Source organism: Hyla sarda, unplaced genomic scaffold, assembly GCF_029499605.1.
Source record: "Hyla sarda isolate aHylSar1 unplaced genomic scaffold, aHylSar1.hap1 scaffold_173, whole genome shotgun sequence".
Taxonomy (NCBI): Eukaryota; Metazoa; Chordata; class Amphibia; order Anura; family Hylidae; genus Hyla; species Hyla sarda.
The window spans coordinates 9,126-36,190 of NW_026608371.1; the positions used below are offsets into that span (position 1 = coordinate 9,126).

Consider the following 27,065-nt stretch of genomic DNA (forward strand, 5'->3'; position numbering starts at 1 on the left):
GGGGGGGGGATGTAGTGCAGCCGTAGTTGGGGGGAGATGTAGTGCAGCCATAGTTGGGGGGGGTGTAGTGCAGCCATAGTTGGGGGGGGGTGTAGTGCAGCCATAGTTGGGGGGAGATGTAGTGCAGCCATAGTTGGGGGGGATGTAGTGCAGCCATAGTTGGGGGGGGGGGGATGTAGTGCAGCCATAGTTGGGGGGGGGATGTAGTGCAGCCATAGTTGGGGGGGGGGGGATGTAGTGCAGCCATAGTTGGGGGGGATGTAGGGCAGCCATAGTTGGGGGGGGGGGTAATGCAGCCATAGTTGGGGGGGGGGGTTTGTAGTGCAGCCATAGTTGGGGGGGGGGGGTTGTGCAGCCATAGTTGGGGGGGGGATGTAGTGCAGCCATAGTTGGGGGGGGTGTAGTGCAGCCATAGTTGGGGGGGGCAGGGGGGGGGGGGGTAGTGCAGCCATAGTTGGGGGGGGGGATGTAGTGCAACCATAGTTGGGGGGGGATGCAGTGCAACCATAGTTGGGGGGAGATGTAGTGCAGCCATAGTTGGGGGGAGATGTAGTGCAGCCATAGTTGGGGGGGGGGGGTGTAGTGCAGACATAGTTAGGGGGGATGTAGTGCAGCCATAGTTGGGGGGGGGGATGTAGTGCAGCTATAGTTGGTGGGGGGATGTAGTGCAGCTATAGTTGGGGGGGGATGCAGTGCAGCCATAGTTGGGGGGATGTAGTGCAGCCATAGTTGGGGGGATGTAGTGCAGCCATAGTTGAGGGGGGGGGGATGTAGTGCAGCCATAGTTGGGGGGGGGGGGGATGTAGTGCAGCCATAGTTGAGGGGGGATGTAGTGCAGCCATAGTTGGGGGGGGGATGTAGTGCAGCCATAGTTGGGGGGGGGGGGGTGTAGTGCAGCCATAGTTGGGGGGGTGTAGTGCAGCCATAGTTGGGGGGGGGGGGGATGTAGTGCAGCCATAGTTGGGGGGGGGGGATGTAGTGCAGCCATAGTTGAGGGGGGATGTAGTGCAGCCATAGTTGAGGGGGATGTAGTGCAGCCATAGTTGGGGGGGGGGGGGTGTAGTGCAGCCATAGTTGGGGGGGGGTGTAGTGCAGCCATAGTTGGGGGGGGGGGTGTAGTGCAGCCATAGTGGGGGGGGTGTAGTGCAGCCATAGTTGGGGGGGGGGGGTGTAGTGCAGCCATAGTTGGGGGGGGGGGGGGTGTAGTGCAGCCATAGTTGGGGGGGGGGGGGTGTAGTGCAGCCATAGTTGGGGGGGGGGGGGTGTAGTGCAGCCATAGGTGGGGGGGGATGTAGTGCAGCCGTAGTTGGGGGGGGGGGGTGTAGTGCAGCCATAGTTGGGGGGGGATGTAGTGCAGCCATAGTTGGGGGGGGGGATGTAGTGCAGCCGTAGTTGGGGGGGGGGATGTAGTGCAGCCATAGTTGGGGGGGGGGTGTAGTGCAGCCATAGTTGGGGGGGGGATGTAGTGCAGCCATAGTTGGGGGGGGGGGATGTAGTGCAGCCATAGTTGGGGGGGGGGGATGTAGTGCAGCCATAGTTGGGGGGGGGGGGATGTAGTGCAGCCATAGTTGGGGGGGGGGGTGTAGTGCAGCCATAGTTGGGGGGGGGATGTAGTGCAGCCATAGTTGGGATGTAGTGCAGCCATAGTTTGGGGGGGATGTAGTGCAGCCATAGTTTTGGGGGGGGGGGGTGCAGTGCAGGTATAGTTGGGGGGAGGGGGGTGCAGTGCAGGTATAGTTGGGGGGAGGGGGGTGCAGTGCAGGTATAGTTGGGGGGGGTGCAGTGCAGGTATAGTTGGGGGGGGGGGGGGTGCAGTGCAGGTATAGTTGGGGGGGTGCAGTGCAGGTATAGTTGGGGGGGGTGCAGTGCAGGTATAGTTGGGGGGGGTGCAGTGCAGGTATAGTTGGGGGGGTGCAGTGCAGGTATAGTTGGGGGGGGTGCAGTGCAGGTATAGTTGGGGGGGGGTGCAGTGCAGGTATAGTTGGGGGGGTGCAGTGCAGGTATAGTTGGGGGGGTGCAGTGCAGGTATAGTTGGGGGGGGTGCAGTGCAGGTATAGTTGGGGGGGTGCAGTGCAGGTATAGTTGGGGGGGGTGCAGTGCAGGTATAGTTGGGGGGGTGCAGTGCAGGTATAGTTGGGGGGGTGCAGTGCAGGTATAGTTGGGGGGGGGGGTGCAGTGCAGGTATAGTTGGGGGGGTGCAGTGCAGGTATAGTTGGGGGGGTGCAGTGCAGGTATAGTTGGGGGGGGTGCAGTGCAGGTATAGTTGGGGGGGGGGGTGCAGTGCAGGTATAGTTGGGGGGGTGCAGTGCAGGTATAGTTGGGGGGGTGCAGTGCAGGTATAGTTGGGGGGGGTGCAGTGCAGGTATAGTTGGGGGGGTGCAGTGCAGGTATAGTTGGGGGGGTGCAGTGCAGGTATAGTTGGGGGGGGGTGCAGTGCAGGTATAGTTGGGGGGGGTGCAGTGCAGGTATAGTTGGGGGGGTGCAGTGCAGGTATAGTTGGGGGGGGTGCAGTGCAGGTATAGTTGGGGGGGTGCAGTGCAGGTATAGTTGGGGGGGTGCAGTGCAGGTATAGTTGGGGGGGTGCAGTGCAGGTATAGTTGGGGGGGTGCAGTGCAGGTATAGTTGGGGGGGGGGTGCAGTGCAGGTATAGTTGGGGGGGGTGCAGTGCAGGTATAGTTGGGGGGGTGCAGTGCAGGTATAGTTGGGTGGGTGCAGTGCAGGTATAGTTGGGGGGGTGCAGTGCAGGTATAGTTGGGGGGGGGGGTGCAGTGCAGGTATAGTTGGGGGGGGTGCAGTGCAGGTATAGTTGGGGGGGGGGGGGGTGCAGTGCAGGTATAGTTGGGGGGGTGCAGTGCAGGTATAGTTGGGGGGGTGCAGGTATACCTGGATGACGTCGTCCTCCGCCACCTCGTACAGGAGCTCGTCGTGCAGCTGCAGGATGAAGAAGCCTCCGCGTCTCGGGGGGGAAGGATTCTCTTTTCTCATGGATTGTCCTAAATAAGGAGAACAAGAAAAAAGTTAGAATACCCCCAAATTACATCCTGCATATAGGGGGCGCAGTACACCCAGAAGTCACCAGTAACCAAACTATGTTATGTATGAACATCGCCAGTTATGGGGGGCGCTACAGCCTAAGGGCCACACACCTGTCAGGGGGTTATATGGTGATGTAGTTATGGGGGGCACACACCTATCAGGATGGGTTATATGGGGATGTAGATATGGGGGGCGCACACACCTGTCAGGGGGTTATATGGGGATGTAGTTATGGGGGGCACACATACCTGTCAGGGGGGTTATATGGAGATGTAGTTATGGGGGGCGCTACAGCCTAAGGGCCACACACCTGTCAGGGGGTTATATGGGGATGTAGTTATGGGGGGCGCACACACCTGTCAGGGGGGTTATATGGAGATGTAGTTATGGGGGGCGCACACACCTGTCAGGGGGGTTATATGGAGATGTAGTTATGGGGGGCACACACCTATCAGGATGGGTTATATGGGGATGTAGTTATGGGGGGCACACACACCTGTCAGGGGGGTTATATGGAGATGTAGTTATGGGGGGCGCACACCTGTCAGGGGGGTTATATGGGGATGTAGTTATGAGGGGCGCACACACCTGTCAGGGGGGTTATATGGAGATGTAGTTATGGGGGGCGCACACCTGTCAGGGGGGTTATATGGGGATGTAGTTATGAGGGGCGCACACACTTGTCAGGGGGTTATATGGGGATGTAGTTATGGGGGGCACATACACCTGTCAGGGGGTTATATGGAGATGTAGTTATGGGGGGCGCACACCTGTCAGGGGTGTTATATGGAGATGTAGTTATGAGGGGCGCACACACTTGTCAGGGGGGTTATATGGGGATGTAGTTATGGGGGCACACACCTGTCAGGGGGTGTTATATGGAGATGTAGTTATGGGGGCACACACCTGTCAGGGGGGTTATATGGGGATGTAGTTATGGGGGCACACACCTGTCAGGGGGTGTTATATGGAGATGTAGTTATGGGGGGCGTACACACTTGTCAGGGGGGTTATATGGAGATGTAGTTATGGGGGGCACACACCTGTCAGGATGGGAAATATGGAGATGTAGTTATGGGGGGCACACACCTGTCAGGATGGGAAATATGGAGATGTAGTTATGGGGGGCACACACCTGTCAGGGGGGTTATATGGAGATGTAGTTATGGGGGGCGCACACACCTGTCAGGGGGGTTATATGGGGATGTAGTTATGGGGGCACACACCTATCAGGATGGGTTATATGGGGATGTAGTTATGGGGGGCACACACACCTGTCAGGGGGGTTATGTGGAGATGTAGTTATGGGGGGCGCACACCTGTCAGGGGGGTTATATGGGGATGTAGTTATGGGGGGCACACACACCTGTCAGGGGGGTTATATGGGGATGTAGTTATGGGGGGCACACACCTATCAGGATGGGTTATATGGGGATGTAGTTATGGGGGGCACACACACCTGTCAGGGGGGTTATATGGAGATGTAGTTATGGGGGGCGCACACCTGTCAGGGGGGTTATATGGGGATGTAGTTATGGGGGGCACACACACCTGTCAGGGGGGTTATATGGAGATGTAGTTATGGGGGGCGCACACCTGTCAGGGGGTTATATGGAGATGTAGTTATGGGGGGCGCACACACCTGTCAGGGGGGGTTATATGGAGATGTAGTTATGGGGGGCACACACCTGTCAGGATGGGTTATATGGAGATGTAGTTATGGGGGGCACACACCTGTCAGGGGGTTATATGGAGATGTAGTTATGGGGGCACACACCTATCAGGATGGGTTATATGGGGATGTAGTTATGGGGGGCACACACACCTGTCAGGGGGTTATATGGAGATGTAGTTATGGGGGGCGCACACCTGTCAGGGGGGTTATATGGGGATGTAGTTATGGGGGGCACACACACCTGTCAGGGGGGTTATATGGAGATGTAGTTATGGGGGGCGCACACCTGTCAGGGGGGTTATATGGAGATGTAGTTCTGAGGGGCGCACACACTTGTCAGGGGGGTTATATGGTGATGTAGTTATGAGGGGCACATACACCTGTCAGGGGGTTATATGGAGATGTAGTTATGGGGGGCACACACCTGTCAGGGGTGTTATATGGAGATGTAGTTATGGGGGGCACACACCTGTCAGGATGGGTTATATGGAGATGTAGTTATGGGGGGCACACACCTGTCAGGGGGTTATATGGAGATGTAGTTATGGGGGGCGCACACACCTGTCAGGATGGGTTATATGGGGATGTAGTTATGGGGGGCACATACATCTGTCAGGGGGTTATATGGAGATGTAGTTATGGGGGGCGCACACACCTGTCAGGGGGGTTATATGGAGATGTAGTTATGGGGGGCGCACACCTGTCCGGGGGGGTTATATGGAGATGTAGTTATGGGGGGTGCACACACCTGTCAGGGGTGTTATATGGAGATGTAGTTATGGGGGGCGCACACCTGTCAGGATGGGTTATATGGAGATGTAGTTATGGGGGCGCACACACTTGTCAGGGGGTGTTATATGGGGATGTAGTTATGGGGGGCGCACACACCTGTCAGGGGGTTATATGGAGATGTAGTTATGGGGGGCACACACCTATCAGGATGGGTTATATGGGGATGTAGTTATGGGGGGCACACACACCTGTCAGGGGGGTTATATGGAGATGTAGTTATGGGGGGCGCACACCTGTCAGGGGGGTTATATGGAGATGTAGTTATGAGGGGTGCACACACTTTTCAGGGGGTGTTATATGGGGATGTAGTTATGGGGGGCACATACACCTGTCAGGGGGTTATATGGAGATGTAGTTATGGGGGGCGCACACCTGTCAGGGGTGTTATATGGAGATGTAGTTATGGGGGGCACACACCTGTCAGGATGGGTTATATGGAGATGTAGTTATGGGGGGCACACACCTGTCAGGGGGGTTATATGGAGATGTAGTTATGGGGCGCACACACTTGTCAGGGGGTGTTATATGGGGATGTAGTTATGGGGGGCGCACACACCTGTCAGGGGGTTATATGGAGATGTAGTTATGGGGGGCGCACACACCTGTCAGGGGGGTTATATTGGGATGTAGTTATGGGGGGCGCACACCTGTCAGGGGGTTATATGGAGATGTAGTTATGGGGGGCGCACACCTGTCAGGGGGTGTTATATGGAGATGTAGTTATGGGGGGCACATACACCTGTCAGGGGGGTTATATGGGGATGTAGTTATGGGGGGCGCACACACCTGTCAGGGGGGGTATATGGAGATGTAGTTATGGGGGCACACACCTGTCAGGATGGGTTATATGGAGATGTAGTTATGGGGGGCGCACACACCTGTCAGGATGGGTTATATGGAGATGTAGTTATGGGGGGCGCACACACCTGTCAGGGGGGTTATATTGGGATGTAGTTATGGGGGGCGCACACCTGTCAGGGGGTTATATGGAGATGTAGTTATGGGGGGCGCACACCTGTCAGGGGGTGTTATATGGAGATGTAGTTATGGGGGGCACATACACCTGTCAGGGGGGTTATATGGGGATGTAGTTATGGGGGGCGCACACACCTGTCACGGGGGTTATATTGGGATGTAGTTATGGGGGGCACATACACCTGTCAGGGGGGTTATATGGAGATGTAGTTATGGGGGGCGCACACACCTGTCAGGGGGGTTATATTGGGATGTAGTTATGGGGGGCGCACACACCTGTCAGGGGTGTTATATGGAGATGTAGTTATGGGGGGCACACACCTGTCAGGGGGTGTTATATGGAGATGTAGTTATGGGGGGCGCACACACTTATCAGGATGGGTTATATGGGGATGTAGTTATGGGGGGCGCACACACCTGTCAGGGGGTGTTATATGGAGATGTAGTTATGGGGGCGCACACACCTGTCAGGGGGTTATATGGAGATGTAGATATGGGGGGGCGCACACACCTGTCAGGGGGTTATATGGAGATGTAGTTATGGGGGCACACACCTGTCAGGGGGGGTTATATGGGGATGTAGTTATGGGGGGCGCACACACCTGTCAGGGGGGTTATATGGAGATGTAGTTATGGGGGTGCACACACCTGTCAGGGGGTGTTATATGGAGATGTAGTTATGGGGGGCGCACACACCTGTCAGGGGGGTTATATGGAGATGTAGTTATGGGGGGCGCACAAACCTGTCAGGGGGTTATATGGAGATGTACTTATGGGGGGCACACACACCTGTCAGGGGGTGTTATATGGGGATGTAGTTATGGGGGGGTGCACACACCTGTCAGTGGGGTGTTATATGGGGATGTAGTTATGGGGGGCACACACCTGTCAGGGGGTGTTATATGGGGATGTAGTTATGGGGGGCGCACACCTGTCGGGGGGGTTATATGGGGATGTAGTTATGGGGGCGCACACACCTGTCAGGGGGGTTATATGGGGATGTAGTTATGGGGGGCGTACACACCTGTCAGGGGGGTTATATGGAGATGTAGTTATGGGGGGCGCACACACTTATCAGGATGGGTTATATGGGGATGTAGTTATGGGGGGCGCACACACCTGTCAGGGGGTTATATGGAGATGTAGTTATGGGGGCGCACACACCTGTCAGGGGGTGTTATATGGAGATGTAGTTATGGGGGCGCACACACCTGTCAGGGGGTTATATGGGGATGTAGTTATGGGGGGCACATACACCTGTCAGGGGGGTTATATGGAGATGTAGTTATGGGGGCACACACACCTGTCAGGGGGGTTATATGGAGATGTAGTTATGGGGGGCGCACACCTGTCAGGGGGTTATATGGAGATGTAGTTATGGGGGGCGCACACACCTGTCAGGGGGGTTATATGGAGATGTAGTTATGGGGGGCGCACAAACCTGTCAGGGGGATTATATGGAGATGTAGTTATGGGGGGCACACACCTGTCAGGGGGTTTTATGGAGATGTACTTATGGGGGGCGTACACACCTGTCAGGGGGTGTTATATGGAGATGTAGTTATGGGGGCGCACACACCTGTCAGGGGGTTATATGGGGATGTAGTTATGGGGGGCACATACACCTGTCAGGGGGGTTATATGGAGATGTAGTTATGGGGGCGCACACACCTGTCAGGGGGATTATATGGAGATGTAGTTATGGGGGCACACACACCTGTCAGGGGGGTTATATGGAGATGTAGTTATGGGGGGCGCACACCTGTCAGGGGGTTATATGGAGATGTAGTTATGGGGGGCGCACACACCTGTCAGGGGGGTTATATGGAGATGTAGTTATGGGGGGCGCACAAACCTGTCAGGGGGATTATATGGAGATGTAGTTATGGGGGGCACACACCTGTCAGGGGGTTTTATGGAGATGTACTTATGGGGGGCGTACACACCTGTCAGGGGGTGTTATATGGGGATGTAGTTATGGGGGGTGCACACACCTGTCAGTGGGGTTATATGGGGATGTAGTTATGGAGGGCACACACACCTGTCAGGGGGGGTTATATGGGGATGTAGTTATGGGGGGCACACACCTGTCAGGGGGTTATATGGAGATGTAGTTATGGGGGGCGCACAAACCTGTCAGGGGGTGTTATATGGGGATGTAGTTATGGGGGGCACACACCTGTCAGGGGGTTATATGGAGATGTAGTTATGGGGGCACACACCTGTCAGGGGGTTATATGGAGATGTAGTTATGGGGGGCACACACCTGTCAGGGGGTTATATGGAGATGTACTTATGGGGGGCGTACACACCTGTCAGTGGGGTTATATGGGGATGTAGTTATGGAGGGCTCACACACCTGTCGGGGGGGGGGGGGGGGGTTATATGGGGATGTAGTTATGGGGGGCACATACACCTGTCAGGGGGTTATATGGAGATGTAGTTATGGGGGGTGCACACACCTGTCCGGGGGTTATATGAGGATGTAGTTATGGGGGCGCACACACCTGTCAGGGGGTGTTATATGGGGATGTAGTTATGGGGGGCGTACACACCTGTCAGGGGGTTATATGGAGATGTAGTTATGGGGGGCGTACACACCTGTCAGGGGGTTATATGGAGATGTAGTTATGGGGGGCGCACACACCTGTCAGGGGGGTTATATGGGGATGTAGTTATGGAGGGCGCTTACACCTGTCAGGGGGTTATATGGGGATGTAGTTATGGGGCGCACACACCTGTCAGGGGGGTTATATGGGGATGTAGTTATGGGGCGCACACACCTGTCCGGGGGATATATGAGGATGTAGTTATGGGGGCGCACACACCTGTCAGGGGGTTATATGGAGATGTAGTTATGGAGGGCACACACCTGTCAGGGGGGTTATATGGGGATGTAGTTATGGGGGGCACACACACCTGTCAGGGGGGTTATATGAGGATGTAGTTATGGGGGCGTACACACCTGTCAGGGGGGTTATATGGGGATGTAGTTATGGGGGGCGCACACACCTGTCAGGGGGTTATATAAAGATGTAGTTATGGGGGCATACACACCTGTCAGGGGGGTTATATGGAGATGTAGTTATGGGGGGCACACACCTGTCAGGGGGGTTATATGGGGATGTAGTTATGGGGGGCGCACACACCTGTCAGGGGGGTTATATGAGGATGTAGTTATGGGGGCGTACACACCTGTCAGGGGGGTTATATGGAGATGTAGTTATGGGGGCACACACCTGTCAGGGGGGTTATATGGGGATGTACTTATGGGGGGCGTACACACCTGTCCGGGGGGGTTATATGGAGATGTAGTTATGGGGGGTGCACACACCTGTCAGGGGGGTTATATGGAGATGTAGTTATGGGGGGCGCACACCTGTCAGGGGGGTTATATGGGGATGTAGTTATGGGGGCGCACACACCTGTCAGGGGGTGTTATATGGAGATGTAGTTATGGGGGGTGCACACGCCTGTCAGGGGGGTTATATGGGGATGTACTTATGGGGGGCGTACACACCTGTCCGGGGGGGTTATATGGAGATGTAGTTATGGGGGGCGCACATACCTGTCAGGGGGGTTATATGGAGATGTAGTTATGGGGGCGCACACACCTGTCAGGGGGTGTTATATGGGGATGTAGCTATAGGGCGCACACACCTATCAGGGGGGGGTTATATGGGGATGTACTTATGGGGGGCGTACACACCTGTCCGGGGGGGTTATATGGAGATGTAGTTATGGGGGGCGCACACACCTGTCAGGGGGGTTATATGGAGATGTAGTTATGGGGGGCGCACAAACCTGTCAGGGGGTTATATGGAGATGTACTTATGGGGGGCGTACACACCTGTCAGGGGGTGTTATATGGGGATGTAGTTATGGGGGGGTGCACACACCTGTCAGTGGGGTTATATGGGGATGTAGTTATGGGGGGCGTACACACCTGTCAGGGGGTGTTATATGGGGATGTAGTTATGGGGGACACACACCTGTCAGGGGGTGTTATAGGGGGATGTAGTTATGGGGGGCACACACCTGTCAGGGGGTGTTATATGGGGATGTAGTTATGGGGGGCGCACACCTGTCGGGGGGGTTATATGGGGATGTAGTTATGGGGGGCGCACACACTTATCAGGATGGGTTATATGGGGATGTAGTTATGGGGGGCACACAAACCTGTCAGGGGGTTATATGGAGATGTAGTTATGGGGGCGCACACACCTGTCAGGGGGTGTTATATGGAGATGTAGTTATGGGGGCGCACACACCTGTCAGGGGGTTATATGGGGATGTAGTTATGGGGGGCACATACACCTGTCAGGGGGGTTATATGGAGATGTAGTTATGGGGGCGCACACACCTGTCAGGGGGATTATATGGAGATGTAGTTATGGGGGCGTACACACCTGTCCGGGGGATATATGAGGATGTAGTTATGGGGGGCGCACACCTGTCAGGGGGTTATATGGAGATGTAGTTATGGGGGGCGCACACACCTGTCAGGGGGGTTATATGGGGATGTAGTTATGGGGGGCACACACCTGTCAGGGGGATTATATGGAGATGTAGTTATGGGGGGCGTACACACCTGTCAGGGGGTTATATGGAGATGTACTTATGGGGGGCGTACACACCTGTCAAGGGGGTGTTATATGGAGATGTAGTTATGGGGGGGTGCACACACCTGTCAGTGGGGTTATATGGGGATGTAGTTATGGGGGGCACACACCTGTCAGGGGGATTATATGGAGATGTAGTTATGGGGGGCGCACAAACCTGTCAGGGGGATTATATGGAGATGTAGTTATGGGGGGCGTACACACCTGTCAGGGGGTGTTATATGGGGATCTGGTTATGGGGGGGTGCACACACCTGTCAGTGGGGTTATATGGGGATGTAGTTATGGAGGGCGCACACACCTGTCAGGGGGTGTTATATGGGGATGTAGTTATGGGGGCGCACACACCTGTCAGTGGGGTTATATGGGGATGTAGTTATGGAGGGCGCACACACCTGTCGGGGGGGGTTATATGGGGATGTAGTTATGGGGGGCACATACACCTGTCAGGGGGTTATATGGAGATGTAGTTATGGAGGGCGCTTACACCTGTCAGGGGGTTATATGGGGATGTAGTTATGGGGCGCACACACCTGTCCGGGGGTGTTATATGGGGATGTAGTTATGGGGGGCGTACACACCTGTCAGGGGGGTTATATGGGGATGTAGTTATGGAGGGCGCTTACACCTGTCAGGGGGTTATATGGGGATGTAGTTATGGGGCGCACACACCTGTCCGGGGGTTATATGAGGATGTAGTTATGGGGGCGCACACACCTGTCAGGGGGTTATATGGAGATGTAGTTATGGAGGGCACACACCTGTCAGGGGGGTTATATGGGGATGTAGTTATGGGGGGCACACACACCTGTCAGGGGGGTTATATGAGGATGTAGTTATGGGGGCGTACACACCTGTCAGGGGGGTTATATGGAGATGTAGTTATGGGGGGCACACACCTGTCAGGGGGGTTATATGGGGATGTAGTTATGAGGGGCGCACACACCTGTCAGGGGAGTTATATGGGGATATAGTTATGGAGGGCGCACACACCTGTCAGGGGGATTATATGGAGATGTAGTTATGGGGGCGCACACACCTGTCAGGGGGGTTATATGGGGATGTACTTATGGGGGGCGTACACACCTGTCCGGGGGGGTTATATGGAGATGTAGTTATGGGGGGTGCACACACCTGTCAGGGGGGTTATATGGAGATGTAGTTATGGGGGCGCACACACCTGTCAGGGGGTGTTATATGGAGATGTAGTTATGGGGGGTGCACACACCTGTCAGGGGGGGTTATATGGGGATGTAGCTATAGGGCGCACACACCTGTCAGGGGGGGGTTATATGGGGATGTACTTATGGGGGGCGTACACACCTGTCCGGGGGGGTTATATGGGGATGTAGTTATGGGGGGTGCACACACCTGTCAGGGGGGGTTATATGGGGATGTAGTTATGGGGGGTGCACACACCTGTCAGGGGGGGTTATATGGGGATGTAGCTATAGGGCGCACACACCTGTCAGGGGGGGGTTATATGGAGATGTAGTTATGGGGGGTGCACACACCTGTCAGGGGGGTTATATGGAGATGTAGTTATGGGGGGCGCACACACCTGTCAGGGGGGTTATATGGAGATGTAGTTATGGGGGCGCACACACGTGTCAGGGGGTGTTATATGGGGATGTAGTTATGGGGGGCACATACACCTGTCCGGGGGGGTTATATGGAGATGTAGTTATGGGGGGCACATACACCTGTCAGGGGGGGTTATATGGAGATGTAGTTATGGGGGGCACATACACCTGTCAGGGGGGGTTATATGGAGATGTAGTTATGGGGGGCGCACACACCTGTCCGGGGGGGTTATATGGAGATGTAGTTATGGGGGGCACACACACCTGTCGGGGGGGGTTATATGGGGATGTAGTTATGGGGGGCACATACACCTGTCAGGGGGTTATATGGAGATGTAGTTATGTGGGCGCACACACCTGTCAGGGGGGTTATATGGAGATGTAGTTATGGGGTGCACACACCTGTCAGGGGGGGTTATATGGGGATGTAGTTATGGGGGGCACACACCTGTCAGGGGGGTTATATGGAGATGTAGTTATGGGGCGCACACACCTGTCAGGGGGTGTTATATGGGGATGTAGTTATGGGGGGCACATACACCTGTCAGGGGGGTTATATGGAGATGTAGTTATGGGGGGCGCACACACCTGTCAGGGGGGTTATATGGAGATGTAGTTATGGGGGGCGCACACACCTGTCAGGGGGTTATATGGAGATGTAGTTATGGGGGCGCACACACCTGTCAGGGGGGTTATATGGGGATGTAGTTATGGGGGCACACACCTGTCAGGGGGTGTTATATGGAGATGTAGTTATGGGGGGCGCACACACCTGTCAGGGGGGTTATATGGGGATGTAGTTATGGGGGCGCACACACCTGTCAGGGGGGTTATATGGGGATGTAGTTATGGGGGCGCACACACCTGTCAGGGGGGTTATATGGGGATGTAGTTATGGGGGCGCACACACCTGTCAGGGGGTGTTATATGGAGATGTAGTTATGGGGGGCGCACACACCTGTCAGGGGGTGTTATATGGAGATGTAGTTATGGGGGGCGCACACACCTGTCAGGGGGTGTTATATGGAGATGTAGTTATGGGGGGCACACACCTGTCAGGGGGGTTATATGGAGATGTAGTTATGGGGGCGCACACACCTGTCAGGGGGTTATATGGAGATGTAGTTATGGGGGGCGCACACACCTGTCAGGGGGTGTTATATGGGGATGTAGTTATGGGGCGCACACACCTGTCAGGGGGGTTATATGGAGATGTAGTTATGGGGGGCACACACCTGTCAGGGGGTGTTATATGGGGATGTAGTTATGGGGCGCACACACCTGTCAGGGGGTTATATGGGGATGTAGTTATGGGGGCGCACACACCTGTCAGGGGGTGTTATATGGGGATGTAGTTATGGGGGCGCACACACCTGTCAGGGGGTGTTATATGGGGATGTAGTTATGGGGGCGCACACACCTGTCAGGGGGTGTTATATGGGGATGTAGTTATGGGGGCGCACACACCTGTCAGGGGGTGTTATATGGAGATGTAGTTATGGGGGGCACACATACCTGTCAGGGGGTGTTATATGGAGATGTAGTTATGGGGGCGCACACACCTGTCAGCCGGGGAAGTGTCCGGTGACCGTGGGATCGGGGTGCGGAGGGGAAGGCCTCCTCCAGGCGGTGCTGGATGTTCACGGTGGCGGTCTTGACGATGTCGGCGGCGGAGCCCTGCACGGTGGTGTTCACAGCCTGACGCTCCGCCTGACGACAGGAAAACATGTTACACCGCATGTAGTCACTAGAACAGCGCAGTCACATGTTTATAAAGGTGCCAGGGCAGACAGAAGAGGGGATGCCCCCTTATATAGAGGGAGCCTGATCCCCCCCCCTTTCTACAGAGGAGGTCGGATCCCCCCTTTATACAGAGGAGGTCGGATCCCCCTTTATACAGAGGAGGTCGGATCCCCCCTTTACACAGAGGAGGTCGGATCGCCCCTTTATAGAGAGGAGGTCGGATCCCCCCTTTACACAGAGGTCGGATCCCCCCTTTACACAGAGGAGGTCGGATCCCCCCTTTATACAGAGGAGGTCGGATCCCCCTTTATACAGAGGAGGTCGGATCCCCCCTTTATACAGAGGAGGTCGGATCCCCCCTTTATACAGAGGAGGTCGGATCCCCCTTTATACAGAGGAGGTCGGATCGCCCCTTTATACAGAGGAGGTCGGATCGCCCCTTTATACAGAGGAGGTCGGATCGCCCCTTTATACAGAGGAGGTCGGATCGCCCCTTTATACAGAGGAGGTCGGATCGCCCCTTTATACAGAGGAGGTCGGATCGCCCCTTTATACAGAGGAGGTCGGATCCCCCCTTTATACAGAGGAGGTCGGATCCCCCCTTTATACAGAGGAGGTCGGATCGCCCCTTTATACAGAGGAGGTCGGATGGCCCCTTTATACAGAGGAGGTCGGATCCCCCCTTATACAGAGGAGGTCGGATCCCCCCTTTATACAGAGGAGGTCGGATCCCCCTTTATACAGAGGAGGTCGGATCGCCCCTTTATACAGAGGAGGTCGGATCCCCCTTTATACAGAGGAGGTCGGATCCCCCCTTTATACAGAGGAGGTCGGATCCCCCCTTTATACAGAGGAGGTCGGATCCCCCTTTATACAGAGGAGGTCGGATCGCCCCTTTATACAGAGGAGGTCGGATCCCCCTTTATACAGAGGAGGTAGGAACGCCCCTTTATACAGAGGAGGTCGGATCCCCTCTTTATACAGAGGAGGTCGGATCCCCTCTTTATACAGAGGAGGTCGGATCGCCCCTTTATACAGAGGAGGTCGGATCCCCCTTTATACAGAGGAGGTCGGATCCCCCTTTATACAGAGGAGGTCGGATCGCCCCTTTATACAGAGGAGGTCGGATCGCCCCTTTATACAGAGGAGGTCGGATCGCCCCTTTATACAGAGGAGGTCGGATCGCCCCTTTATACAGAGGAGGTCGGATCCCCCCTTTATACAGAGGAGGTCGGATCGCCCCTTTATACAGAGGAGGTCGGATCGCCCCTTTATACAGAGGAGGTCGGATCCCCCCTTTATACAGAGGAGGTCGGATCCCCCCTTTATACAGAGGAGGTCGGATCCCCCTTTATACAGAGAAGGTCGGATCCCCCTTTATACAGAGGAGGTCGGATCGCCCCTTTATACAGAGGAGGTCGGATCCCCCTTCATACAGAGGAGGTCGGATCGCCCCTTTATACAGAGGAGGTCGGATCCCCCTTCATACAGAGGTCGGATCGCCCCTTTATACAGAGGAGGTCGGATCCCCCCTTTATACAGAGGAGGTCGGATCGCCCCTTTATACAGAGGAGGTCGGATCCCCCTTTATACAGAGGAGGTCGGATCGCCCCTTTATACAGAGGAGGTCGGATCGCCCCTTTATACAGAGGAGGTCGGATCGCCCCTTTATACAGAGGAGGTCGGATCCCCCCTTTATACAGAGGAGGTCGGATCCCCCCTTTATACAGAGGAGGTCGGATCCCCCTTTATACAGAGAAGGTCGGATCCCCCTTTATACAGAGGAGGTCGGATCCCCCTTTATACAGAGAAGGTCGGATCCCCCTTTATACAGAGAAGGTCGGATCCCCCTTCATACAGAGGAGGTCGGATCGCCCCTTTATACAGAGGAGGTCGGATCGCCCCTTTATACAGAGGAGGTCGGATCCCCCCTTTATACAGAGGAGGTCGGATCCCCCTTTATACAGAGAAGGTCGGATCCCCCTTTATACAGAGGAGGTCGGATCCCCCCTTTATACAGAGGAGGTCGGATCCCCCTTTATACAGAGGAGGTCGGATCCCCCCTTTATACAGAGGAGGTCGGATCCCCCTTTATACAGAGAAGGTCGGATCCCCCTTCATACAGAGGAGGTCGGATCCCCCTTCATACAGAGGAGGTCGGATCGCCCCTTTATACAGAGGAGGTCGGATCCCCCCTTTATACAGAGGAGGTCGGATCGCCCCTTTATACAGAGGAGGTCGGATCGCCCCTTTATACAGAGGAGGTCGGATCGCCCCTTTATACAGAGGAGGTCGGATCCCCCTTTATACAGAGGAGGTCGGATCCCCCCTTTATACAGAGGATTGTCTGCACTGACACACTGTAACAAACCTGTATACGTATGACGCACTCACATGAGACTTGGCGTGGTGATTGGGGTCCTTGATGGCCGGCAGGTATCGGCGGCGGCCCAGGATGGTCTGTACGAACCCTCTGACTGCGCAATTCTTCACCGTCTCCTTCAGAAACCGCTGAATACCTGGAAGAATGAAGGAACCGCAGCTAAATCCAACAGGAGTGCAGAGACGAGCACCTAGCCCCGCCCATCACAGACCAGCGCTCAGCCCCGCCCATCACCCCTGACCAGGGCTCAGCCCCGCCCATAACAGACAGGCGCTCAGCCTCGCCCATCACAGACCAGCGCTCAGCCCCGCCCATCACCCCTGACCACAGCAGAGACCAGCGCTCAGCCCCGCCCATCACCCCGGACCACAGCAAAGACCAGCGCTCAGCCCCGCCCATCACCCCTGACCACAGCAAAGACCAGCGCTCAGCCCCGCCCATCACCCCTGACCACAGCAGAGACGAGCACCTAGCCTGCCCATCACAGCCCAGCGCTCAGCCCCGCCCATCACCCCTAACCCCAGCACAGACCAGCGCTCAGCCCCGTCCATCACCCCTGACCCCAGCACAGACCAGCGCTCAGCCCCGCCCATCACCCCTGACCCCAGCACAGACCAGCACTCAGCCCCACCCATCACCCATGACCCCAGCGCTCAGCCCCGCCCATCACCCCTGACCACAGCAGTGACCAGCGCTCAGCCCCGCCCATCACCCCTGACCCCAGCACAGACCAGCACTCAGCCCCGTCCATCACCCCTGACCCCAGCACAGACCAGCGCTCAGCCCCGCCCATCACCCCTGACCCCAGCACAGACCAGCACTCAGCCCCACCCATCACCCATGACCCCAGCGCTCAGCCCCGCCCATCACCCCTGACCACAGCAGTGACCAGCGCTCAGCCCCGCCCATCACCCCTGACCCCAGCACAGACCAGCACTCAGCCCCACCCATCACCCATGACCCCAGCGCTCAGCCCCGCCCATCACCCCTGACCACAGCAGAGACCTGCGCTCAGCCCCGCCCATAACCCCTGACCACAGCAGAGACCAGCACTCAGCCCCGCCCATCACCCCTGACCACAGCAGAGACAAGCGCTCAGTCCCGCCCATCACCCCTGACCCCTGCACAGACAAGCGCTCAGCTCCGCCCATCACCCATGACCCCAGCACAGACCAGCGCTCAGCCCCGCCCATCACCCATGACCCCAGCACAGACCAGCGCTCAGCCCCGCCCATCACCCCTGACCCCAGCACAGACCAGCGCTCAGCCCCACCCATCACCCCTGACCACAGCAGAGACCAGCGTTCAGCCCCGCCCATCACCCCTGACCAGGGCTCAGCCCCGCCCATAACAGACAGGCGCTCAGCCCCGCCCATCACAGACCAGCGCTCAGCCCCGCCCATCACCCCTGACCCCAGCAAAGACCAGCGCTCAGCCCCGCCCATCACCCCTGACCCCAGCAAAGACCAGCGCTCAGCCCCGCCCATCACCCCTGACCACAGCAAAGACCAGCGCTCAGCCCCGCCCATCACCCCTGATCACAGCAGAGACCAGCGCTCAGCCCCGCCCATCACCCCTGACCACAGCAAAGACCAGCGCTCAGCCCCGCCCATCACCCCTGACCCCAGCAAAGACCAGCGCTCAGCCCCGCCCATCACCCCTGACCACAGCAAAGACCAGCGCTCAGCCCCGCCCATCACCCCTGACCCCAGCACAGACCAGCGCTCAGCCCCGCCCATCACCCCTGACCCCAGCACAGACCAGCGCTCAGCCCCGCCCATCACCCCTGACCCCAGCACAGACCAGCGCTCAGCCCCGCCCATCACCCCTGACCCCAGCACAGACCAGCACTCAGCCCCACGCATCACCCATGACCCCAGCGCTCAGCCCCGCCCATCACCCCTGACCACAGCAGTGACCAGCGCTCAGCCCCGCCCATCACCCCTGACCCCAGCACAGACCAGCACTCAGCCCCACCCATCACCCATGACCCCAGCGCTCAGCCCCGCCCATCACCCCTGACCACAGCAGAGACAAGCGCTCAGCCCCGCCCATAACCCCTGACCACAGCAAAGACCAGCATTCAGCCCCGCCCATAACCCCTGACCCCAGCAGAGACCATCGCTCAGCCCCGCCCATAACTCCTGACCCCAGCAGAGACCAGCACTCAGCCCTGCCCATCACCCCTGACCACAGCAGAGACAAGCGCTCAGCCCCGCCCATCACCCCTGACCACAGCAGAGACAAGCGCTCAGTCCCGCCCATCACCCCTGACCCCTGCACAGACCAGCGCTCAGCCCCGCCCATCACCCCTGACCACAGCAGAGACCATCGCTCAGCCCCGCCCATAACTCCTGACCCCAGCAGAGACCAGCACTCAGCCCTGCCCATCACCCCTGACCACAGCAGAGACAAGCGCTCAGCCCCGCCCATCACCCCTGACCACAGCAGAGACAAGCGCTCAGTCCCGCCCATCACCCCTGACCCCTGCACAGACCAGCGCTCAGCTCCGCCCATCACCCATGACCCCAGCACAGACCAGCGCTCAGCCCCGCCCATCACCCCTGACCACAGCAGAGACAAGCGCTCAGCCCCGCCCATCACCCCTGACCACAGCAGAGACAAGCGCTCAGTCCCGCCCATCACCCCTGACCCCTCCACAGACCAGCGCTCAGCTCCGCCCATCACCCATGACCCCAGCACAGACCAGCGCTCAGCCCCGCCCATCACCCCTGACCACAGCAGAGACAAGCGCTCAGTCCCGCCCATCACCCCTGACCCCTGCACAGACCAGCGCTCAGCTCCGCCCATCACCCATGACCCCAGCACAGACCAGCGCTCAGCCCCGCCCATCACCCCTGACCCCAGCACAGACCAGCGCTCAGCCCCACCCATCACCCCTGACCACAGCAGAGACCAGCGTTCAGCCCCGCCCATCACCCCTGACCCCAGCACAGACCAGCGCTCAGCCCCGCCCATCACCCCTGACCCCAGCACAGACCAGCGCTCAGCATGGCCCATCACACCTGACCCCAGCACAGACCAGCGCTCAGCCCCGCCCATCACCCCTGACTACAGCAGAGACCAGCACTCAGCCCCGCCCATCACCAGTGACCACAGCACAGACCAGCGCTCAGCCCCGCCCATCACCCCTGACCACAGCAGAGACCTGCGCTCAGCCCCGCCCATCACCCCTGACCACAGCAGAGACCAGCACTCAGCCCTGCCCATCACCCCAGACCACAGCAGAGACCAGCACTCAGCCCCGCCCATCACCCCTGACCACAGCAGAGACAAGCGCTCAGTCCCGCCCATCACCCCTGACCCCTGCACAGACCAGCGCTCAGCTCCGCCCATCACCCATGACCCCAGCACAGACCAGCGCTCAGCCCCGCCCATCACCCCTGACCCCAGCACAGACCAGCGCTCAGCCCCACCCATCACCCCTGACCACAGCAGAGACCAGCGTTCAGCCCCGCCCATCACCCCTGACCCCAGCACAGACCAGCGCTCAGCTCCGCCCATAACCCCTGACCCCAGCACAGACCAGCGCTCAGCATGGCCCATCACACCTGACCCCAGCACAGACCAGCGTTCAGCCCCGCCCATCACCCCTGACTACAGCAGAGACCAGCGCTCAGCCCTGCCCATCACCCCTGACCACAGCAGAGACCAGCGCTCAGCCCTGCCCATCACCCCTGACCACAGCAGAGATCAGCACTCAGCCCCGCCCATCACCCCTGACCACAGCAGAGACAAGCGCTCAGTCCCACCCATCACCCCTGACCCCTGCACAGACCAGCGCTCAGCTCCGCCCATCACCCATGACCCCAGCACAGACCAGCGCTCAGCCCCGCCCATCACCCCTGACCCCAGCACAGACCAGCGCTCAGCCCCACCCATCACCCCTGACCACAGCAGAGACCAGCGTTCAGCCCCGCCCATCACCCTTGACCCCAGCACAGACCAGCGCTCAGCCCCGCCCATCACCCCTGACCACAGCAGAGACCAGCGTTCAGCCCTGCCCATCACCCCTGACCACAGCAGAGACCAGCGCTCAGCCCTGCCCATCACCCCTGACCACAGCAGAGACAAGCGCTCAGCCCCGCCCATCACCCCTGACCCCAGCACAGACCAGTGCCCAGCCCCGCCCATCATCCCTGACCCTAGCACAGACCAACGCTCATCCCCGCCCATCACCCCTGATCCCAGCACAGACCAGCGCTCAGCCCCGCCCATCACCCCTGACCACAGCACAGACCAGCGCTCAGCCCCGACCATCATCCCTGACCACAGCAGAGACCAGCGCTCAGCCCCGCCCATAGCAGAGACCAGCGCTCAGCCCCGCCCATCACCCCATACCACAGTAGAGACCAGCGCTCAGCCCCGCCCATCACCCCTGACCACAGCAAAGACCAGCGCTCAGCCCCGCCCATCACCCCTGACCACAGCAAAGACCAGCGCTCAGCCCCGCCCATCACCCCTGACCACAGCAAAGACCAGCGCTCAGCCCCGCCCATCACAGCCCAGCGCTCAACCCCGGCCATCACCCCTAACCCCAGCACAGACCAGCGCTCAGCCCCGTCCATCACCCCTGACCCCAGCACAGATCAGCGCTCAGCCCCGCCCATCACCCCTGACCCCAGCACAGACCAGCACTCAGCCCCACCCATCACCCATGACCCCAGCGCTCAGCCCCGCCCATCACCCCTGACCACAGCAGTGACCAGCGCTCAGCCCCGCCCATCACCCCTGACCCCAGCACAGACCAGCACTCAGCCCCACCCATCACCCATGACCCCAGCGCTCAGCCCCGCCCATCACCCCTGACCACAGCAGAGACCTGCGCTCAGCCCCGCCCATAACCCCTGACCACAGCAGAGACCAGCACTCAGCCCCGCCCATCACCCCTGACCACAGCAGAGACAAGCGCTCAGTCCCGCCCATCACCCCTGACCCCTGCACAGACCAGCGCTCAGCCCCGCCCATCACCCATGACCCCAGCACAGACCAGCGCTCAGCGCCGCCCATCACCCCTGACCCCAGCACAGACCAGCGCTCAGCCCCACCCATCACCCCTGACCACAGCAGAGACCAGCGTTCAGCCCCGCCCATCACCCCTGACCAGGGCTCAGCCCCGCCCATAACAGACAGGCGCTCAGCCCCGCCCATCACAGACCAGCGCTCAGCCCCGCCCATCACCCCTGACCACAGCACAGACCAGCGCTCAGCCCCGCCCATCACCCCTGACCACAGCAAAGACCAGCGCTCAGCCCCGCCCATCACCCCTGACCCCAGCAAAGACCAGCGCTCAGCCCCGCCCATCACCCCTGACCACAGCAAAGACCAGCGCTCAGCCCCGCCCATCACCCCTGACCCCAGCACAGACCAGCGCTCAGCCCCGCCCATCACCCCTGACCCCAGCACAGACCAGCGCTCAGCCCCGCCCATCACCCCTGACCCCAGCACAGACCAGCGCTCAGCCCCGCCCATCACCCCTGACCCCAGCACAGACCAGCACTCAGCCCCACGCATCACCCATGACCCCAGCGCTCAGCCCCGCCCATCACCCCTGACCACAGCAGTGACCAGCGCTCAGCCCCGCCCATCACCCCTGACCCCAGCACAGACCAGCACTCAGCCCCACCCATCACCCATGACCCCAGCGCTCAGCCCCGCCCATTACCCCTGACCACAGCAGAGACAAGCGCTCAGCCCCGCCCATAACCCCTGACCACAGCAAAGACCAGCATTCAGCCCCGCCCATAACCCCTGACCCCAGCAGAGACCAGCGCTCAGCCCCGCCCATCACCCCTGACCCCAGCAGAGACCAGCGCTCAACCCCGCCTATCACCCCTGACCCCAGCAGAGACCAGCGCTCAGCCCCGCCCATCACTCCTGACCCCAGCAGAGACCAGCGCTCAACCCCGCCCATCACCCCTGACCACAGCAGAAACCAGCGCTCAGCCCCGCCCATCACCAGTGACCACAGCACAGACAAGCGCTCAGCCCCGCCCATCACCCCTGACCACAGCAGAGACAAGCGCTCAGTCCCGCCCATCACCCCTGACCCCTGCACAGACCAGCGCTCAGCTCCGCCCATCACCCATGACCCCAGCACAGACCAGCGCTCAGCCCCGCCCATCACCCCTGACCACAGCAGAGACAAGCGCTCAGCCCCGCCCATCACCCCTGACCACAGCAGAGACAAGCGCTCAGTCCCGCCCATCACCCCTGACCCCTGCACAGACCAGCGCTCAGCTCCGCCCATCACCCATGACCCCAGCACAGACCAGCGCTCAGCCCCGCCCATCACCCCTGACCCCAGCACAGACCAGCGCTCAGCCCCACCCATCACCCCTGACCACAGCAGAGACCAGCGTTCAGCCCCGCCCATCACCCCTGACCCCAGCACAGACCAGCGCTCAGCCCCGCCCATCACCCCTGACCCCAGCACAGACCAGCGCTCAGCCCCGCCCATCACCCCTGACTACAGCAGAGACCAGCACTCAGCCCCGCCCATCACCAGTGACCACAGCACAGACCAGCGCTCAGCCCCGCCCATCACCCCTGACCACAGCAGAGACCTGCGCTCAGCCCCGCCCATCACCCCTGACCACAGCAGAGACCAGCACTCAGCCCTGCCCATCACCCCTGACCACAGCAGAGACCAGCACTCAGCCCCGCCCATCACCCCTGACCACAGCAGAGACAAGCGCTCAGTCCCGCCCATCACCCCTGACCCCTGCACAGACCAGCGCTCAGCTCCGCCCATCACCCATGACCCCAGCACAGACCAGCGCTCAGCCCCGCCCATCACCCCTGACCCCAGCACAGACCAGCGCTCAGCCCCACCCATCACCCCTGACCACAGCAGAGACCAGCGTTCAGCCCCGCCCATCACCCCTGACCCCAGCACAGACCAGCGCTCAGCCCCGCCCATCACCCCTGACCCCAGCACAGACCAGCGCTCAGCATGGCCCATCACACCTGACCCCAGCACAGACCAGCGCTCAGCCCCGCCCATCACCCCTGACTACAGCAGAGACCAGCGCTCAGCCCTGCCCATCACCCCTGACCACAGCAGAGACCAGCGCTCAGCCCCGCCCATCACCCCTGACCACAGCAGAGATCAGCACTCAGCCCCGCCCATCACCCCTGACCACAGCAGAGACAAGCGCTCAGTCCCGCCCATCACCCCTGACCCCTGCACAGACCAGCGCTCAGCTCCGCCCATCACCCATGACCCCAGCACAGACCAGCGCTCAGCCCCGCCCATCACCCCTGACCCCAGCACAGACCAGCGCTCAGCCCCACCCATCAACCCTGACCACAGCAGAGACCAGCGTTCAGCCCCGCCCATCACCCCTGACCCCAGCACAGACCAGCGCTCAGCCCCGCCCATCACCCCTGACCACAGCAGAGACCAGCGTTCAGCCCTGCCCATCACCCCTGACCACAGCAGAGACCAGCGCTCAGCCCCGCCCATCACCCCTGACCACAGCAGAGACCAGCGTTCAGCCCTGCCCATCACCCCTGACCACAGCAGAGACCAGCGCTCAGCCCTGCCCATCACCCCTGACCACAGCAGAGACAAGCGCTCAGCCCCGCCCATCACCCCTGACCCCAGCACAGACCAGTGCTCAGCCCCGCCCATCATCCCTGACCCTAGCACAGACCAACGCTCATCCCCGCCCATCACCCCTGATCCCAGCACAGACCAGCGCTCAGCCCCGCCCATCACCCCTGACCACAGCAGAGACCAGCGCTCAGCCCCGCCCATAGCAGAGACCAGCGCTCAGCCCCGCCCATCACCCCATACCACAGCAGAGACCAGCGCTCAGCCCCGCCCATCACCCCTGACCCCTGCACAGACCAGCGCTCAGCTCCGCCCATCACCCATGACCCCAGCACAGACCAGCGCTCAGCCCCGCCCATCACCCCTGACCCCAGCACAGACCAGCGCTCAGCCCCACCCATCACCCCTGACCACAGCAGAGACCAGCGTTCAGCCCCGCCCATCACCCCTGACCCCAGCACAGACCAGCGCTCAGCCCCGCCCATCACCCCTGACCCCAGCACAGACCAGCGCTCAGCATGGCCCATCACACCTGACCCCAGCACAGACCAGCGCTCAGCCCCGCCCATCACCCCTGACTACAGCAGAGACCAGCGCTCAGCCCTGCCCATCACCCCTGACCACAGCAGAGACCAGCGCTCAGCCCTGCCCATCACCCCTGACCACAGCAGAGATCAGCACTCAGCCCCGCCCATCACCCCTGACCACAGCAGAGACAAGCGCTCAGTCCCGCCCATCACCCCTGACCCCTGCACAGACCAGCGCTCAGCTCCGCCCATCACCCATGACCCCAGCACAGACCAGCGCTCAGCCCCGCCCATCACCCCTGACCCCAGCACAGACCAGCGCTCAGCCCCACCCATCAACCCTGACCACAGCAGAGACCAGCGTTCAGCCCCGCCCATCACCCCTGACCCCAGCACAGACCAGCGCTCAGCCCCGCCCATCACCCCTGACCACAGCAGAGACCAGCGTTCAGCCCTGCCCATCACCCCTGACCACAGCAGAGACCAGCGCTCAGCCCCGCCCATCACCCCTGACCACAGCAGAGACCAGCATTCAAGCCCTGCCCATCACCCCTGACCACAGCAGAGACCAGCGCTCAGCCCTGCCCATCACCCCTGACCACAGCAGAGACAAGCGCTCAGCCCCGCCCATCACCCCTGACCCCAGCACAGACCAGTGCTCAGCCCCGCCCATCATCCCTGACCCTAGCACAGACCAACGCTCATCCCCGCCCAACACCCCTGATCCCAGCACAGACCAGCGCTCAGCCCCGCCCATCACCCCTGACCACAGCACAGACCAGCGCTCAGCCCCGACCATCATCCCTGACCACAGCAGAGACCAGCGCTCAGCCCCGCCCATAGCAGAGACCAGCGCTCAGCCCCGCCCATCACCCCATACCACAGCAGAGACCAGCGCTCAGCCCCGCCCATCACCCCTGACCCCGGCACAGACCAGCGCTCAGCCCCGCCCATCAACCCTGACCCCAGCAGAGACCAGCGCTCAGCCCCACCCATAACCCCTGACCCCAGCAGAGACCAGTGCTCAGCCCCGCCCATCACCCCTGACCACAGCAGAGACCAGCGCTCAGCCCCGCCCATCACCCCTGACCACAGCACAGGTCAGCAGCCCCCTCCCATCACTCCTGACCCTAGCAGAGACCAACGCTCAGCCCTGCCCATCACCCCTGACCTCAGCACAGACCAGCGCTCAGCCCCGCCCATCACCCCTGACCCCAGCACAGACCAGCGCTCAGCCCCGCCCATCACCCCTGACCCCAGCAGAGACCAGCGCTCAGCCTCGCCCATCACCCCTGACCCTAACCCTCCTCTAACCTGTGTACAGACCTTTTCTCTCCTCTCACCTGTGTACAGACCTTATCCCTCCTCTCACCTGTGTACAGATCTTATCTCTCCTCTCACCTGTCTACAGATCTTATCTCTCCTCTCACCTGTGTACAGACCTTATCTCTCCTCTCACCTGTGTACAGACCTTATCTCTCCTCTCACCTGTGTACAGACCTTATCTCTCCTCTCACCTGTGTACAGACCTTATCTCTCCTCTCACCTGTGTACAGATCTTATCTCTCCTCTCCCCTGTGTACAGATCTTATCTCTCCTCTCACCTGTGTACAGACCTTATCTCTCCTCTCACCTGTGTACAGATCTTATCTCTCCTCTCACCTGTGTACAGACCTTATCTCTCTTCTCACCTGTGTACAGACCTTATCCCTCCTCTCACCTGTGTACAGACCTTATCTCTCCTCTCACCTGTCTACAGACCTTATCTCTCTTCTCACCTGTGTACAGACCTTATCCCTCCTCTCACCTGTGTACAGACCTTATCTCTCCTCTCACCTGTCTACAGACCTTATCTCTCCTCTTACCTGTGTACAGACCTTATCTCTCCTCTCAACTGTGTACAGACCTTATCTCTCCTCTCACCTGTGTACAGACCTTATCTCTCCTCTCACCTGTGTACAGACCTTATCCCTCCTCTCACCTGTGTACAGATCTTATCTCTCCTTTCACCTGTGTACAGATCTTATCTCTCCTCTCACCTGTGTACAGACCTTATCTCTCTTCTCCCCTGTGTACAGACCTTCTATCTCCTCTCACCTGTGTACAGATCTTATCTCTCCTCTCACCTGTGTACAGATCTTATCTCTCCTC

The 27,065-nt window shown here is 59.3% G+C and overlaps 1 protein-coding gene across 1 annotated transcript in view; it reads right to left on the bottom strand.

Annotated features, from left to right (window-relative positions):
- Positions 1-2,883: 2,883 nt before the first annotated feature.
- The window catches only part of POLQ (DNA polymerase theta), a gene marked incomplete at its 3' end in the record, with an annotated part of 104,032 nt that continues 79,850 nt past the window's right edge, over positions 2,884-27,065 (bottom strand). The window contains exons 27-29 of the mRNA XM_056552598.1: positions 16,820-16,944; positions 14,245-14,392; positions 2,884-2,993 (exon numbers count right to left, since the gene is read on the bottom strand). Of these exons, the coding sequence (XP_056408573.1) occupies positions 2,884-2,993; positions 14,245-14,392; positions 16,820-16,944 (383 nt within the window). The remainder of the gene's footprint in view (positions 2,994-14,244; positions 14,393-16,819; positions 16,945-27,065) is intronic.